The 19849-nt window shown below is 33.4% G+C and overlaps 1 protein-coding gene and 1 pseudogene across 2 annotated transcripts; both read right to left on the reverse strand.

Annotated features, from left to right (window-relative positions):
- Positions 1–3015: 3015 nt before the first annotated feature.
- LOC148567127 (uncharacterized) lies at positions 3016–3878 on the reverse strand (annotated as a pseudogene).
- Positions 3879–15169: 11291 nt separating this feature from the next.
- On the reverse strand, positions 15170–19003 carry LOC107639250 (uncharacterized). 2 transcript variants are annotated; one of them, XM_016342730.3, is made up of 4 exons: positions 18523–19003; positions 16516–16863; positions 16229–16417; positions 15170–15556 (listed from the first exon to the last, which is right to left on the reverse strand). In XM_016342730.3, the coding sequence occupies exons 2-4, from the start codon at positions 16741–16743 to the stop codon at positions 15473–15475; spliced, it is 501 nt and encodes a 166-aa protein (XP_016198216.1). In that variant the 5' UTR covers positions 16744–16863; positions 18523–19003; the 3' UTR covers positions 15170–15472. The 2 variants fall into 2 exon arrangements, with proteins under 2 accessions (XP_016198216.1, XP_016198215.1); XM_016342729.3 differs by having other exon boundaries at positions 16516–16952; positions 18523–19002.
- Positions 19004–19849: the final 846 nt, after the last annotated feature.

Raw genomic sequence — 19849 nt, forward strand, 5'->3', positions numbered from 1 at the left:
CTGTTGTAATTTGATGGATCAATACTAGTTTTCATTATTCTTCTTCTATCTTTTCTCTTGATTTTACTTGAAAGCTTTCGATCTTCATCCAATTGGGTAGTTATCTTGGAAAAGAAGCTATTCATACTTGGATCTCTTCTGAACCTTGAAAGAGGAATGAAGAGATCATGCTAGAAATGCTTTCTCATGCTGGACCAAATTGGGTTTGGATGGATATGTGACTATGATCCTCTCAACACTTGATCTGGGAAATGCATGTGGTATAATCAGTGACCATACTTCATCTCTTCTCATGAGCAATTGACCAAGGAATTGGCTATTGATCAAGATTTGAGAGATTGAATTACAAGAAATTGTAATTTGATCACTTAAGATTGCCAAGGAGATCAATGAGTGTATTGATTGAGGAAGAGATGAAAATGAAATTGATCCGGAGAATGCAACATCTCCTGAGCCCAATGAACTCCCCATTCCTGATCTTACCCATTCTCTTTAATTTCTGTCATTTACTTTTGTGAGCAATTTCCCCATTCCCATTTAAGATTCTGCAATTTACTTTCCGTCATCTACATTCAGCTCTTTATTTCTAGCATTTACTTTTCTGTTATTTACTTTCCCGCCATTTAATTTTCTGCAATTCTCAACTCAAATTCTGATTCGCTCAACTAGAACATTCCTCTAATTAAAGTTGCTTGATCAATCAATCCCTGTGGGATTCGACTCACTCTATTGTGAGTTTTTACTTGACGACAAATTCGGTACACTTGCCGAAGGAAATTTGTTATGAGACAAGTTTTCCGTGCATCAATAGCCCAGTCAGTAACTGATAGGTAAAGATAAAGCTCTTTCCCCTGAACAGGCTTTTGTAAAATTGGGGGTTTTGAAAGGGTAGCCTTTAGATCAGAAAAAGCATTTTCACATTCATCATTCCATTTGAACTTGTTTTTCTTTTTCAATGTTTGGAAAAAACAAAAAGACTTAGAAGTTAAACATGGCAAAAATCTAGATAGGGCCGCAAGTCTCCCTGTTAGACATTGTACTTCCTTGATTGTTTGTGGGCTTTTCATTTTTAATATTGCTTGGCATTTGTTAGAATTGGCTTCTATACCTCGGCTTGTAAGCACGAATCCTAAAAACTTGCCTCCTTGTACTGCAAAGGCACATTTCTCTGGATTTAGCTGCATGTTATAGCGTCTAATTTGATTAAAAATTTCAGTGAGGTTGTCAACATACTTGTTGCCGAGCTTTGTTTTTGCCACCATATCATCAACATAGACCTCCATGTTTTGTCCGATCTGGTTTGCAAATACCTTATCCATGAGGCGCTGGTAGGTTGCGCGCCTGCGTTCTTAAGTCCAAAAGGCATGACTTTATAGCAATAGTTACCATATTCAGTTATAAAGGCAGTTTTATTTTTATCAGAAGAGTGAATTAGAATTTGGTTATATCTAGAATATGCATCCATAAAGCTTAATGTTGCATAACCAGAAGCATTATCTACTAAAGAATCTATAGAGGGTAAAGGATAAGCATCTTTTGGACATGCTCTGTTGAGATTGGTGAAATTAACACACATGCGCCATTTACCATTGTGTTTTTTTTTTTTTTTACTATTACCATGTTAGCCAAACATGTTGTGAATCTGATCTCCTGTATGAAGCCGACATTGATGAGCTTTTTTGTTTCCTCAAAGGATGCTTGCTTTTATCTCAATGCCAAGGTTGCATTTTTTCTGGACTATAGGTCGAGCAGATGGATTAAGTGCCAACTTGTGAGAAATGATCGAGGGATCAATCCCAGGCATATCAACAAGGGTCCATGCGAATAGTTTAGCATGTTGTTGTAAGAATTGTTAAATTGTACTCTTTTCCTCCGGGCTTAGAGTTGTACCTACATAAGTAAATTTGTTAGGGTCGTTAGTAAAATATACTTTTTGTAATTCCTTCGTTGGTGTTGGTCTCTCAAGGAACTCGGCTCTTGGATCAAGGTCTTCTAGTGCTGGGAGCTCGTCAAAATTATGGACATTGTTCACTTGGGCTCCTATAGCTCGATTTGGTAATTTGAGACTGATGATGTAGCATTGATGGGCTTCATGATGGTCACTGTGAACAGTTGCAATGAGGTGGTCCTACACAGGAAACTTAACACAAAGATGAGTTATAGATACTATAGCGCCGAACTTATTTAGGAAAGGTCGGCCAAGTATTAAATTTTAAGGACTGAAATAATCAACAACCAAATATTGAATGTCAGAAGTTTTGGATAAAGGATACTCACCCAGTGTGGTTTGTAACCACAGAGATCTCAATGCCGGGACATGTTCACCTGAGAACCCTACCAGGTCTCCAGTAGAGGGTTGGAGTATGTTATTGCTCAGCTTCATTTTCTGGAATGCACTGCTTCCAGGATCGAGCAATACTTTTCGTACCAAAAAGTCTCCCAGCTGGATAGAAATAACAACCGGGTCATCCAAATTTGTGGTGTTTGCATTGAAATTGGAGGGATGGAATGTCATTTGTGAAAAATGAAAAGGTGGCTGGGTTTCATTTAAACTTCCTTCGACCGAGAACATAGCTCAGTATGTACATTTTTGGGCAGAGCTTGAGGCTCCCCCTCCTGCAAAACCTCCAGATATATAGTTAATGATTCTTCGTGGGTGGTCAAGATGAGTATGAGGCATTTTCTCCTTATCTCGAGAATATTGTCCTGCAAAGGTATGGTCGGCAGATGATGTGGCGCATTTTGAATGTGGCCACTGATGTATTTGTCTAAATGGCCTTGCCGAGCTAATCGCTCTAACAAATCCTTGGTGATCACACACTCGTCAGTAGTGTGTCCATGCTTTTGGTGGAAGGTGCAATACTTGGACTTATCCACATTCTTCGTTTCCTGATAATTATTGGCCTTCCGTGAAGGCTTGATGAGCTTTCCATTTAGGACCTCTCTGATTATGTCGTCTTTCTTTGTGTTGAACTACGTATATGAATAATAACGGGGAGTTAGCTTAAAGTTCTTCTAGTTATTCTGAGCTTTATCCTTGTCCTTGTTACTGTGGGTTTTTTCTGATTTCTGAGCTTGACGAAGCTCCTCAATATCCATTTGACCTTTGGCTTTCTCCTTGAACTCGGTGAGTGTTTTTGGTTTTGCTATTGTGATTGCTTCTTGGAATTTTCCTAGCCGAAGTCCGATTTTGATGGCATGTAGATGCACCTCAGGGTGAAGATCTGGTATGGTAATTGCTACCTTTGTAAAGCGAGTAATATAGTCTTTTAGGCTTTCATTTTGTCCTTACTTAATTGTATTCAGGTAATCAGAATCATGTAAGTAAATAGAAGACGCAACGAACTGATCTTCAAAAAGTTTTGCCAATTCCTGAAAATGAGAAATAGAATCTACAGGCAAAGAACAAAACCAATCAAGTGTAGGACCATCTAAAAAAGTAGAAAAACAACAACATAAAAGAGGGTCAGAAGCACCGTTTACTATCATTATAGATCGAAATTTCTTGATGTGCTTTCTTGGGTAGCCCAACCCATCATAAGGAGTTAAGATCGTTGGCAGAGTGAACCACTTGGGCATTTGAAAGTTCATAACATCAGTAGTGAATGGACCGACAGCATTGTCCATTCATTCTCATCATTGGCTCGCCGACCTTCTTTGTGCCGCTGGGTTTCAGAAATGTATGTTAGATCAGATTCGTGTTCCTCATCTTCTACTCGTTCATTATGATCGTCATTATTTTCAATTTGAGCATTGGTCAACTCGACTATTTGGTTTGCCATTCTTTGATTTTCTTATGCCATGCGCTGATTAGCCTACTGTAACTCGGTTACCATTCGAAGTAGCTCAGAGGGTGTTGGAGGAGATTGATCAACCATAGGTGGATAAGGAAATTTTGAGGCCTAGGAAAAAAAGGAAGAAATGGTTTTATTTCTTAGACCCACAGTGGGCGCCAATTGTTCTTACGTGGTCGAACTATAAATCAGCAAGGGTATATCTCGTCTTCCAATGGATGATTCTGAGCTTTCTCCTTCAGTAGAGTTATACCTCGGCTTGAGCAAAACAAAGGGGTATGAGTATTTGCAAAAGGCACTCCGACACTCAAGTTAGTGAATGGATTATCAAATTATACTCATATGTCTAAAAGTGTCTTATCTCCCCTTTTATAGAATGGAGTATCCGATAATTATATTTTGAATATTTTCTTTTAATAAAGAATAATGATGTATTGAAACGTTTTTATTTGGACAGCCGTTTACTGGTAACCGATACCGAGTTATAGCATATGGCCAAATTATTACAACCATATCATTAACAAATTATTTTTTAATGGTCAATTGTATAAACAAGTTTATATGTTTCAACCTCCTCACTTTGTCAACTCTAATAATAATGCAGTGGACAAATTACACAAAACACTTTACATACTGAAATAGGCGCAAAATCTGACACTTTCTATTTGTCCGATTTTCATTTTTCTTTTCAGGACCGACCGAGAAATTTGATAAAGAATGGGCCAAAAAATTAAAATTCTGTATAATTAAATATATATGTTAATTAATTTGTTTTTATATAAAAAAAATGTTAATAAATGTTTATCAAATAAAGAAGTAGTTATCTAAGTCCTTATAAAATAATTATTTGGTTTAAGATCTAATAAAATATAAAAATAATTTATTTTTTATTTTTTAATTAATTTATTTTATTAAATATTGATGTGATAATAAATTACATTTTTATATTTTATATAATAAAAAATATGACATAAAATAATATAAATCAATTATTTTAATAATTTTGTTACATATATTTAAAATATATTTATGAATAAAAAAATAAGTTACATATATAAATTATTTTGAGATTAAATTTATACAAATATAATTTTCTAAAATAAGTTATATTTGTCTTAAACTAATTCTACGTAAATCGCTACACCCTACCACGATTTAGAATTTACATGTAATTCGTCACAGGAATCGATCGTGGATTACTTTCAAAAACACAATTATAATCTGCTACATTTTATCACGGATTATGAATAAATAGTCATGCATAAACCGCTAGACGCTTAACAAATAATAAAGTATAATCCGCTAGAGGCCGTTGTATGGAAGGACTGCCGCTGGAATTAAGTCATACATATTTCATTTTAACAAAGTTATTGGTGACTTATATTCACTTAATTCTTTACTGATTTTCTTGAGAAACAGTCTTTTTATACGATGCAGCACGTAATCTGCCATAGCTTCTAACGAATTATCCTTTATTGTTTTTTCATAAATTACAACAGTTTCTAGCAATTTATGCTTTGTCATTTATTCATAATCTGCGATAGGGTGTAGCGGATTATAATTATGTGTATTTAAATATAATTTATAATAATTACATGTAAATCCTAACCGTAAAAGAATATAGCGATTTATATAAAATTGGTTTAGGACACGAATGTAATCTATTTTAGAAAATTCTATTTGCATAAATTTAATCTTTCAATGATTTATTTACGTAAATTAAAAATATATTATTTTAATGAATTTACTAATATGTTATAATTTTAATATCATGCTTCCTCTTATATAAATACTTATAGGTCAATTATACGGTACAGAGCTAAATTTGATACAGATTTACAGATATTCCACTTTAGACAATAAAAACTAGACACGTATCCAATAGTTGGTTGAGCCGAAGCAATGATGTAGAGGGGTTGCAGGGCTTGTCGGGTCTGTCTGTGACGTTGAGCCTTGTTGGTAAGTATCGTTACGGAGTGAATAAAATAAAGGTGTGGGAGTTACTACACGCATTTTGGATTGGTCCTGTAGGGCATGGGCTTTATGTTGGGTTAGTTGTAGGCCTTTTACAATTTTTTGTTAGTAAAAAAAAAATTAGTATTTCAGATTTTCAGTGCAATATTAGAATACAAAAAAATGAGTAAACTTTATTTATTTATATATTTTATCCAGAATGAAACATGAATTTTTTTTTCCATGTAAAGTAATTTATTATTGGCCAATAAATTATAACTCAAAACATAATTTTTTTATATTCATCTAAGAGACCGTGAATTCGAATCTCCTTATATTTAGTTAAAAAAAAAGTAATTTGTTATTGCCTATTGGGTAATGAATTAAAAGCATTTTTATTAAGACGAGTGAATTAAAAATGAGATAGACCTTTATTTACTTATTTATTTATTTATTTATTTATTATTATTATTATTATTATTATTATTATTATTATTATTATTATTATTATTATTATTATTATTATTATTATTATTATTTGTAGTGAGATTTATGTTGTAAAATTGATTGATATTAAACAATTAATCCAATATGAATAAATGCATGGTGATAAGATGAAAATTTATTATTTTTTTTAAATTAACTTTGAGGTAATGGGATGTCATTGCCTTTAAATATTTTTTAAATACCGGTTGCTCTTTTTATTAATGTATACTAATTTGTTAAATTAGTATCCTTTGTGGCTGTAAATATTTTATAAAGTCATGCCTCTTGAGTTTAGAAATTATTTTTCTTATGAAAAGTTTGGCAGTGTTTTGGTGGAATATTGGGAAGTGGAGTGTTTTGTCAATCGGTGGAGAGGGGAAAGGGGGATTGCAGGAAACAAAGAAAAAGAAGGATGGAAAAAAATAGGAGAAAAAAAATATTACTTTGTATTTATTTTAAAAAATGATTCATAATTATATTATTCTGGAGGAACATATTATAAATTATTTGGATCATTCAATTTATGTAAGTTGATAAATTATATTTTTATTGTGTATTTAAATTTTTGTTATTTTTTGTTATTTAACATGGTAGAATATAATTTTTTGTTATTTTTAGATTAATTTTATGTTATAAAAATATTATAATAAAATATATATTCTATAATTTTTGTTATGAATATACTAATGAATGAATAAATATTCGGAATTTTTGCAAATAAATATACATATTATATTCAAAATTTTAATATATAGATATTAAAATAATAAATATATAAATATTAAAAAAATATGTTGTTATTATTAATTATTAAAAAATATATATTTTGACGTTCGGGAAAAAAAATCGGCTCGGTCATTTATATTTATTTCAAAATAAGTGTATATAAAATTTGAAGAAAAAATTATTAATATATAATTTTTTTATTATTTTTCTTAGAAAAATATTTTTCAGTGAGTTTAATGAATAAATAATTTGTATATTAATAAATAAATAGATATATTTTTTAAATAATAAATATGCTAATATACGTTAATTATTTTAACAAATAAAATATTAAAATAAATATATGAATATTAATAAATAAATACATACATTTTATAAATAAATGAATATTTATTGTTTATCTAATCTAACAAATATATTTTTGTTGATGCAGTCTAACAGGAATTTGTTGGTGTGTAAACTGGATTTGCCACAGACGTGGAACCCGATGGTCGACAACTACTTACGCGCCACGGAATTCTACCACGTATCTAGGATTGGGGTGATAAGAGGATTTCACCCCTTATTAGCTGCTCTGGTTGAAAGGTGGAGGTCGGAGACTCACACTTTTGTACTGCCGGTGGGTGAGGTTACAGTGACCGTGGAAGATGTCGCTCATACATTTGGCCTACCCATTGATGGAGAGCCTGTGAATGGATGGACTGATAGTAGTAGCGACTTCCTTCAGAGCCAGATCATCGCAATATTTGGTCGTGAACCAGTAGTCAGTCAATCTTCGAAATCATATATAAAGCTAGGTTGGCTTCGACGTATCAGAGACGCGGAGCCATTGGACACTGAAGAGTCCATAAGAAGATACGTCAGATGTCAGATTTTCTTTATGTTAGGGTCGACCCTATTCGCGGATAAGTCGACCGCATACACCCACGCGAAGTATCTACCGTTGCTTCGCGATTTCGAGCGGATCCATACTTATAGTTGGGGGTCAGCATGTCTCGCACATCTTTACAGAGCAATATGTCGTAGATCACGATATGATACAAAGGAGATGGATGGCCCTCCTAATGCATGGATTGAAACTCCAAAATACGCGATGAAGTATTTTTACCCCGTGCGCCTCCTCATTCCCATTGTACAGTGAGCGTGTTTCTATTTGAACAACTGACCCACACATCTTCTGAACCATAACCGAGAGCCACCATGGCAAGGCTTAGTAAGAATCCTCCCAACCACCGAAAACTTTCGCTATGGACTTTTGCTTTGCTAACCAAGCCTTTCGGTAACTGATGGTATAGTTGAACCTTGACTGGACTTCCGCTATTATAGATTTCACCTTGATGGATGGGTCAGTCTCGACCAACGGCGTTATAGCCTCAGCAACGGTATCCGAGTCCAACTTGGAATGATCCTATGAAATCGTTCCGATTGAGCACGTATGCCTACCATTGTATCTGCGTATCTCCCAACAACTTTTTTTCTGTATCAAGCTGGCTTGGATAAGCCAGTCGCACCCACGCCCATACATCTTGCATTTTGCATAGAACGTCTATGACTCAGACTCATACACATTATAGTCAACTCCTCTAGCGATAGTGTAACTTCTAATTGCTGTTACGACCGACTTTTTAGAACTGTATTCCACTCCAATCCGAAACTCTCCGTCCTCAGGATCAGCAACGCCTACAGAAAGCAGAAATCATCGTTCATTAATCAATCAAAAGTATAAATTAACAAAAATGTATTATTCAGTCATCATGTACCTATGTTTGCATATTCCAGAAATTTTGGTACATGCATGGCTTCGAGATCCAACTCACGCATAAAAGGTGGCACGCTCATCGGTTGACTGATCGAAGGATGAACCACTATATTCTCCGCTGCTGTCTCAACTCCCACATCACCATCCTCGTCTTCGTCGCCGGATTCATAAGTGGCTTCGAAGTCCTCTTCGCTATCACTATTCATTCCCTCGTACACTCAGCTTTATCATCCTCTATATCTAAATCAGTTTGAATTCCTTCTGCCTCTACGGTTTTAAACTCAACATACTGCTCAATCTGTGGCTGTCGCATCTGAGTATGCTGTTGAATTTGAAACATATTCCGCATACTCCCTTCGTCAGTGATTGGCATGGTATCAAACTGTATTAGATCACCAAAAACTATAACCGGATTCTGGTACAGAATTCTGCTCACTCTCATCAACGTACTGTTCTCCATACTTTGACAGAGACCGTTCTAAAACTCCATTAACGTCATGGTGCATGGAACCACAAATGAAAACGAATTCTGGCACACAAACCTCACTCTCTCATGAGTATTACGTATTATCTCACCATTGTGATACACCACCAAGTTTGCGGTACCTTCCATTATACTACCAACACACTCAAAGAACACTTACACACTCTTACTCAGAATGAAAATGGTACCGATCTCTACCTTATATAGAAGGGAGCATTCACCACACCCCCCACGTGCTTACTACCTCAACCAATCACGCTTAGCCACGTGTCAGCACACCCCCACATGTAGCAAGTAACACGTTCCCTGCGTGTTGATCATGCACTTGACACGTCCACCCAGAAATAATACACAATGTTCCCCCATTTTCAGCCAAAACACCACCATCTATTCCATATTCAAATTCTTAAGCCTCTTGAGTTCAACTACTATTATAGTCACGTTGTCTTTTTTTGTTGCAGTACTTTTGTGAATCATCCTTCATTGTATTTATTTATAAAAGGAGCATAAATTCTATTAAATTTTATAACTAATATTTAAATTACACCTCTAATAAAATATAATTTTATCATTTATAATTAATGATAAAAATATTTTAGTAAACATAATGATATATTTTGTTTTTTTAAAAAATATTAAGGTATTTATTTTTTTGTATACCATAATACTTAGCTTAATTACGACTATACTAAGTTTTTTGTTTTTTGTGAAATATACAATGTATAATTGCTGCACCACTACAAACGTTCTAAGTTTGAACTATAACCACAAATAGATTTTTTTTATAATATATATTAGTTCCTAATCCTTTTTTGTTTTCTGTAAGTTCTTGACATTGTATAATATTATAATAATCATTCTAAAATAATGATTAGATTTTGACCTTTCATCTCTCATAAAATAAAAGTAAATTAATTTTTAATTATTTTTAAATAAGTGAAAATTTTTTTCTAAAAAATAGTCTTATTAAAAATTCAGCATCATAATTGTTTTTGTTAACACTAATTTATTCAAAAAAAATTATTCGATTTTGATTTCGTAGAATCGACTTGCGCATAGGATGTCCCCCACTCTCGTCCCAGAGCGCTAAGGGGCTAGAATTTTTGAAACAAGAGTCTGTAGGAATGGCACACTAACTTCATCTTGCAATACTAACCAAATTTTACGATTAGAAGTATAGACGCAACTAATTCGCAACGCGTATCCTCTGAGAATCGGGGAGTATATCCTCTTTTCTTAGAGACGAGAAGATCGCATGTGAGGCAATGAGCTCTATCAAGATCATCAATCCAATTCGCAACACATTGCATATAGGAAATGACAGAGGTGGTGGCGTGAATGAGGGTGTGTTGAAAAAGGAGCCTAGCAAAAATGATCTCTACGGAGTCTTTTCCCCATTTTGTTTTTTGTAGGCACATGATATTAATCTTCCTCCTTATCATGATATCCATTACCTCCATAGATTTTCCTGTTAGAGTGCCTATATTTCATGTCCAAAATTTTAACTTTCAGTCGTTTCGACCTTTACCTTTACCTGTTTCTTTGTGAAATAACTTATTTACCCTCATCCATTCACGAAAACGCAGTAACCCTTACTCATTTAACATTACACTCGAGCACCGATGCAGCGGCTCTTTCTCATTTGACACTGTACTTGAGCCATACAGTGCATTGCTTCCGGACAATGACTTAGCTTTAGCGCAATAACGTCTTTGATCCATGTCATGAAAATTCGACTAAGTTTTTATGTTGATTGTCGAAAGCCTAACACAACCCTCATCCGATCCTTTATCCAGGCTTAGAATTAGCTATGTACTACAGGTATAACATTGGCAGAGTTAAATTTATAATTTTAAAAATAAAAATATTAATTTTTTTTAAATAATAAAAAATGACCAAACAGACATGATAGAGTCAGTTTAGCCGCTAATTTTAACGTGAAAAAACTTGCTCAAATTTAAAATATCAATATTAAATTATTAAGTGAAGATTTGTAAGCAATATTTTTTTTATGTTAAATAACATTTAGGAACAGCCATTTTGGCACATAACAATTATATAGTGTTGAATTAATTGTTTCTAATGAAATAACGGTGATTGTTATATTTGTAATATGACAAAATTATTGATAAATGAAATATATCTATTAGATAATTTATTTATTTTCTTTTCCAAAAACACAGAAATATAGACAAAGGTCATACTATATAATATAATGAAATGATGGAAATAAATGTTTGCTAAATAAGTCTTTACTGTTTAACGAAAAAATAATTAGCAACTAATAACTATAAAAACAAAATCAAATTCTCACAAGTCACAAAAGGTTATTTTTCAAACAAAATATTAAACATTAACTATAAAAAATAACTATGTCCTCACAAAAATATTATTTTCCAATTTAATGCCAATGTCCAATCTCTGTGCTCAGTGTAATCTAAAACAATGGCCCAACAGCCCATCATCAAGAACGGAACTTGGTTAACTCCGTTCGAAATGTTGGCTCAGCTTCAAAACACCCAAGCCACATTTGGGAGAAGCCTTTCTGCAAAACCTGCTGCTTTCTAACCACGTGTAGCAACGGCATTTACATAGGAGAATATCTGTATATTAAATCTTTACCGTAGAACGACCCATACTTATATACGTAGATGATGTTATGATTGCAGAAATGATAAGACTGAAATTTCTAAATTAATTGGTTCTTTAATAAAATCTATTTTTTCTTTAAAAGACTTTGGTCTTTTAGAGTTTTGAGGTTACATCTGTTATCTATTATATATTACTAATTTTATAATTAAAATGTGCTATATATTACTCTTTTATTATAATTGAAATTAAATTTTTTTCTAAAATTAAAGAGATCTCCTCTCCTTCTTATCTCTTTTTCTATCTCTTTTATTCCTTCATCATTTTATCTTTCTTATATATCATTATTAATGACTAATTACAAATTTAACAATCAAATGTATAATATGACATTCTCTAATTGCATTTAAATTAAATTAAAATTAAAATTGAAATTGAAATATAACTATATTATATATTATATATTATATATTACTAACTAATTTAATAACCAAAATGTGTCACATGACACTCTTTTATTAAAATTGAGAGAAAATATTTTCCTTCCAAAATTAATAAACTCCCTTACTATATTATCTTATCTACTTTTCTCTTTTTTCTATTTCTCTCCATCCTTTCCACTTTATATATAATTTATAATTTATTTTAGTAATTTGACAAATCAAAATGTGTCACTAGATATTTTTTTCATTACAATTAAAATAAATTTTTCTTTCAAAATTAATAAACTCCATCTCTCATTCTTCGTTATCTTTCTTTCTCTTTTTTTTCATTCTCTGTTTTTCTCTACCTGTCTGTTCTACAAAAATTAAAATTAACATAACATAATTCAAATAAAATATATTATTATTATTATTATTATTATTATTATTATTATTATTATTATTATTATTATTATTATATGCATATTTTTTAGGATTAAGTACGATTTTGATCCCTAACGTAGATGCTGAAAATTTTTTTCGTCCCCCGACCTTTTTTTGCCTAAAAATGGTCCCAAAGATTTAACTTAGTTTTAAAATCGTTCTTTTTACCAAAATTTTAATTTTTATTATCAAATTATTCCTAATTAAAAAATATAAAATAAAAGAAAAATAAAAGAAAAACGGGTTAAAGGGCTGGGAATAGGGGAAGGGAATCACGCGCGCACGGGGGGTGTTCAGGGAAGAAGTGGAAGAAGGGAAGGTGGGGAAGGAACGGGGAAGGGAATCCGCTGCTGCTCGTCGTCGTTCGGTCGCTGGATCTCGCCGCTGCTCCTTTGGGCTCAGCGGAGATGCTCGATGGCGGTGGGTTCTGGTTCGAGGTAAGAGCAAGGGAAAACTTCGGGGGTTTTATGATGGTGGGTGGAGGAGAGGTCGACGGTGATGGTGGAGCTCAAAGAAGATGGCGCGAACTGGAGGTGAGTCGAGGGAGGAGAAGAGGGATTCGCGCTGTAACGGTGGCGCTAGGGTAGCGCGAAGAGAGAAGAAGAAAAGGGTGGCGGCGCTGTGATGGCGGATCGGTCAAGGGACCGTGAACAGAGGAGAAGAGAAAAGAGGAGAGAAAGAAGAAAAGAGAAAGGAGGGTAGTTCGGGTAGCTCGCCGGCTTCTGCTTCCATTCTTCTTCTTGTGATTATTGTTGGTTCTGGTTCTGCTTCTGATTCTGGTTCTACTTGATTTTGGGGAAGAAGGGGAAGAGCTATTTTGGTCCAAATGACGATTTTAAACTAAGTTAAACCTTCGAGACCATTTTGTAGGCAAAAAAAGGCCGGGGACAAAAAAAATTTTCGGCCTCTACGTTAGGGACCAAAATCGTACTTAACCCTATTTTTTATTTAGTTTTAAAATTTTACTGCTTATCTTTCTAATCTATATTTTCAATTCTTTTTTTCTTCAAATATTTATTACATATAATTTAGAGAGAATACTAATGTTGTGATTAAAAGTTAGAATCAAGATTTAATTATTTTTTTAAAAAAATAATTTTGAGTTAATTTTATAACTATAAGTATAAATTTTTTTTATGCTAATATCTAATTTTATTTTTATATATATAGAGAAAAAAATATTATTTTTAAATAGTAGACATAAAAATTAATTATTTCTCTTTGTGTAACAGACTTAACACCTAATCAAATGTAAAAGTATACACGCTAAATTCTTTTGAATTTTGGATAACGAATGTTAAAATTAATTATTAGTAAAAAATTAAACTCTTTCACATGAAAATAATAGCTAATAATCTTATTATTTGATTTTTTTTTTTATCTATGGAGACCTTGGTCTTCTTAGCTGACGGGACTTTTGTCTCCTACGATCTTTTTGTAAAAATAGTTTAATTTTATAAATCTTTTGTAGTATAATCTATAATGTCAAAATAAAATTGACGTAATTTTTAAAAAAATTATATTCCTGTAAATAAAAATACTAGTATTTACTAAACCTGGGACTTCATATTTCTCAAACTAAGAACATGATTGATTTACTCTTGAAACTGGAATGGATAAATCTTAGAGTGTAACTACACCAATGTTCTCTTCTTAGAAAATTATTGCACAAAGGTTTAACTTTTTGGATAAACTTACCTTACCTATATCTATTGCTGGTGGCTTGCAATATGCTAACCTTACACATCATGAAATTGCTTATTCAATGAATCGTGTATGTCAATTCATGCAATAGCCGCTACAGCAACATTGGACAACTATGAAGAGCAACTTGTGCTATTTATGTGGGCTGTTCATTTGTCTGATGGTTTACTTTTATCTTCTGTTATTGACTTTAGAATTCTTGCCTTTTCTGACATTGACTATGCTAATTATTTGGATAATGGAAAATCTACTAGTGGCTTTTGTGTTTTTGTTGGCTCAAATTTGATTTCATGGTCCAACAAGAAGCAGCATAAAGTAAGCAAATCCTCCATAGAAGCGAAATATGACTGCTTAGCAGATACCAATTCAGAAATCATGTGGATCCAGAAGTTGTTTTGTGAATTGCACTTCACACCTTTGGTTGTCCCTATCAATTTTGTGATAATCCGAGTGTTGTCCTGCTGTCTAAAAATCTAGCACTGTATTGCATAGTAGATCCAAACACTTCGAAATTGACTTGACATCTTCTCAAATTGCATATGTGCTTACAAATCTTATTACACAAATAACTTTTGAACGTTTTCAAGAAAGGATTCAGTTAATGCAGTTATGTTAGTTATATGAGTTACTTGAGTAGGAAAGTCTCCTCTCTATGAGCCCATATATATAAGCATGGTCTCTCTGTAAACAATACCATAATAATAAACTTTCCCTATTAATCATCAATTGGAAAACTCTCTTTCTCAGTTATGTTTACAGTTATAGCAACTTCAGGTCAATTTCATATTCCATAGTATGAGAACATATGTAGAAGTAGAATAATTCATATGCGACAATTTTATGCAATTTTCCCCTCAATAATTCATATTTACCAAACAATTCTATGCAATTTTCCTGGGTAAAAAGGAAGATAGCTAAAGTAGTTATTATGAATTGCGACAATTTTATGCCATCACAACAGAGCATAAACCACTCTTTATATCAAATATGTGTTTGGCATAGGGGGCTGAAATACAGTATAAAATTTAAAGGATCAACTCGGTGTCAGGCTAATGGAGATTGAACAAAAGAAAGGGCGATTACAGAAGACAAGCTTAAAACCCAGGAGAAGTTATAAAGAACCGTGTTTCCCACACTCTTCAGCTCTAGTAACACCATCCATGAGAACATCAATTGTCCAATCCTTCAAGTCCTCCTGCACACACCATGTGAGAAAAAATCAGCCATAAACACCTGAACACAGAAATAAACAATCCAATGCAGAGTCATAACATTGAGTTAAAATTCAAAACAGTGACTAAATGCTCCCATGTAAACAGGCAAAATTCCTTTTAACACATTATCTAAACCTAAGCTAGGGCAGTAAGTGTTAAATCCCAAATGGGCAGCCTTGCTTTATCATAGGAACTATATATGACTAGCAATCTCTCATTGCACATACTTGTTCTTATAATAGGTTCCCTTGTATCATTTGCAAGCATATACTTTACAGGTCAAATATATAGGATATAATGGATCTTGGCACACCAGTAAACATGCATATAACATGTTTGGAGATCCATTGGGAGGCTTAGAACTGATTTTGTGAATTTTGCAAGTCTCAATCAATTCTTGCATGCACTGCCTCTAGAATTAATTTGGGGAGAAGTGAGTTTTTTTTTTAACCTCAATCATTTTACATCGAAATCAATTCTAACTAAATCAATTCTACAAAAGCATACACTAGTTTCTCACAGCCACTACTTCAAAGAATATGATTGGCATACTTAGCAAAATGCATTATCCTTCCATCAAATTAAACTCATATGTACTTGTAAGATAGCAGAATCAGAAGTAAAAAGTTTATATAAAAATGTAAGTTGCATACAAGACGCAAGGGTTCTCCAGTTCTGATTCTCGCATTAGGGCGGGCAAGCTTGGACTCAAACGGGGTCCTAGGTCGGAGTTCTCGAACCTTGTCCCACTCCTCGAGGCTCAGCATTCTCACACTTCCCTGACCAGCTGGAGCATGCTTGATCTTCCGCTCCAGCAACTCCTGGGCCCTTGATTCATCATACTACCAAGCCATAATTCACTCAGTAATTTTATCAAACAGGTAATGTGCAAAACCATCTTCAGGCATGATTAGTGCAACGGGGTCATATATATGGTTACCATCATGAGGAGCTTGGCAAAGACTACGATGCCAACGGCGGCGACAACCATGGGCATGGTGGCGGTGTCGAGGTACGACAAGTTTTCAGGGACTTGGACGATGAACTGTTCCTTGCTCTTGGGCTTCCTTGTCTTCCTCTTCTTCTCCAATTCCAATGCCTTCTTCAGTGTTTCTGTTGGGCCATCGCGCCGAAGCGTGTGCATCAATCTCTGCCTAATTACGTTCATTCTTCATCTACTCAATCACAACCACGTACAGCCAATTTTGTGTTTTTGGATGACCAACGACAAAGTCTGACCGAAAGGCAGAGGCTGCAGTGATGATGTGACTGTGTTGTGATCAAGGTTCTGAAAACCGGACCAGTCATCAAACCATTTTAGTCACTGTTTCATTGGTTTATTGGTCCAACCGGTCTAACCGTAATTCAACCGGAAAACTGTTCCATAATAAAATAATAAATAAATTATAAATAAACATCCTAAATATGTTTCAAATGTAAAACCCTACGTAAAATATCACCAATTAAATGTAATTAATCATCAAAATGCAATAACTTGCTGCAAATTTGTTGACAATTAACATAATTATACTTCCATTAAAAATAGCTGGATTGAATTACAATGCACAAGTTAAAGATAGAGAATATTGTCTTAATGTAGCTAAGTCAAAAAGTAAAACAAAAAATGATAGTGTTGCACAATAAACACACAACAGAGCCCGAAACAAACACACAACACAACAGAGGCTGAAACAAAAACACAACAGAGCCTGAAACAAAAAGAATCCAACACGGAGGAGGGGTAGCAAGTCGGCGGAGATCAAGAACAGGGACAGTGCAACCAAACAATGAAAACAGAATTTTGTTTATATAACAAAACAATCAAAACATGAATCATACAATCACTAATTGCAAATTTTTTCTTCATAAGAACAGAACAATGAAAACATGAAGCATATAATAAATCAAAAGATCACCAATTGCAAATCTTTTAATAAGAACAGAAGTTAGAACAGTGAAAAATGAAGAAAGATTAGTAGTTTTCAACCCAATTTTAACAAAGCTCATCACAATGATTAACAAAAAAAAAAAAGCAATGAAGGAACAGTGAATCAATAACATAGGCAGTGCAAATTCAAGAAACTTTAATAAAATTTAACTACAAAAACAGACAGTAAAGCAGTAATAGAGTTATCAATTTAAAATTTATCATCAAATACATTCAGTGAGCAAAACCAATCAACCAAGTACTGACTGGACATTCGAAAAAAAAAAAATCAAAAGAACATTTAAATCACAGCAAAAACACAACAACAATAGGAACATTTAAAACAAAGCAACCCAAAAAAAATCTAAAAATCACCATTGCTGAAAACAATGATTTGATCCGTGTATGCTCAAAGAATTAAAAGCTAAGCTTACAGGAAAGTGAAGAATACCAAAACCAAAGAACCTTCAATTACAGCTTAAATCAAGAACAGAAAATCACAACAAAAACAAAAAAATTAAAAGTAACAGAAGAACAACAGAACAACAACACAAGAACAATTAGCAAATTAACAAATTCACAATAACGGTTAAAATTTACCAGAAGAACACTAATGCAAATGGAATCATCATGCTAATATGTTTTCTGCAAAGATGCTATTTGTGCAGCTAAAATTTCCTAATTACTAAGATCCAATTATTCTAATTTCACATGCAATCAACTTAATAAGTTTCTAAAAGCTAGAAATTATAAAACCAACCAGAAATATGGTTAAAGCATTTCATCAAACATGTTGAGTGCGGTGAAATTAAAACAAAATAAGAGAATTCAAAGCTTAATATCAATGTGATAGAGAAGAGAACATAACTATTGTAACTTTAATTCAGTCTATGAAATAATCCAAACCACTACCAAATCAAATAGTTAATTATTGCAATAGAAATCAGAAGTTGCAGAGTTTGAAGAAGAGTATTGGTGTTGTGTGAGTGTATTGTCTGGTGGCGGGTTTAGGGAACTCACGGCGGCGACAAAAGAGAGCAGTTCGACGGCTAGGTGGAGCCCGCGGGTTGGTCGTAGTGTTTGAAGCAGAGCAACGTGGCTTTCAGACGAACACGAATGCGAACTCGAACGGTGAACAGCGAGTGAACGCGAACAGTGAACGCCGAGCGAACGTGAACGGCGAAGAACGCGAACGAAGACGACAGCTGAACGAAGACGCGAACGAGAACGGCAAACAAACGGCGACGGAAGCGCGGCTGAGCAGACAAAGACGACGGACGCCGAGCTCGAGGAAGCAGCCGAGCTCGAGGAAGCAGCCGCGATCGGTGACAGCGAACAGGGGTTGAAGACTTGGATCACGAGCGAAGCTAGATAGACGGACGGATGGCGAACTTTGAGTCCGACGGACGCGGCAGTATGCCACTCCTTGCGGCGGTGGTGTAGGCTTACAGTGCTAGGGTTTTTTGGCTGAGGTTGTGTGATTTGATTTCTTTCTGAATGAAAGAAAGAAGGGGGAAAGGGAGAAAGAAACGAAGGAGCTTCCGTTTGTGTGTAAACCGGGCGGATTTCGATTCGGTCCAACCGGTGTCCGGTTCAACGGTTTTCACAAGTTTTCTAAACAACAGTTTTACGCACCTGATCCAACTGTTAATGTTATCGATTCGCGGTTGAATCGGTCCGACTAGCTGGTCCAGTCCCATTTTTTAGAACATTGGTCGTGATTAGCAGAACTTATGTTAATGATGATGATTTCTCTAGCTTTTTTAATTTGAGAAAATTTCACTTATCTCTTCTAAAAGATGTTAAAATGACAATTTTCTTTTTTCTTTGTAAAATGTACCTTTCTATTACTTATGATTTTAAAAAAAAATTTAATCTATTTTAAATTTTTTTGTATTAACTAACACTAATTTTATTCATTTTTTTTAAAAAAAATAAATTACTTTTTACAAAAATTTCTTTTAACAAAAATTTTATTTACGAAAATATTCTTTAATAAATTATTTGTTACCGATTAAGTTGTATTTTTACTAAAATATTCTTTTAAAAACTATTTTAATGATTAAATTATTTCTTTTCTACGATATTATTCAATATTTTTTTAATTATTAAATTATAATTTTAACAAAATTTTCGTTAACAATTATTTTTGTACTTTACTATTAATTTTTTATTTCAATGTATATTATTTAATGTTAAATAAAAAAATCTTAACACTGTTAATATATATAACAACTAATATTAATAAATAATTTATTTTCATAGAACTATTAAAAATTATTAACAACTTTATCAAAACTTAAAAATAAGTCAAGATAGATAAATCCAAAATTTAAAAAAAATTAAC

This window comes from Arachis ipaensis, chromosome B4 (assembly GCF_059453495.1).
Source record: "Arachis ipaensis isolate K30076 ecotype BB chromosome B4, ASM5945349v1, whole genome shotgun sequence".
Classification (NCBI taxonomy): Eukaryota; Viridiplantae; Streptophyta; class Magnoliopsida; order Fabales; family Fabaceae; genus Arachis; species Arachis ipaensis.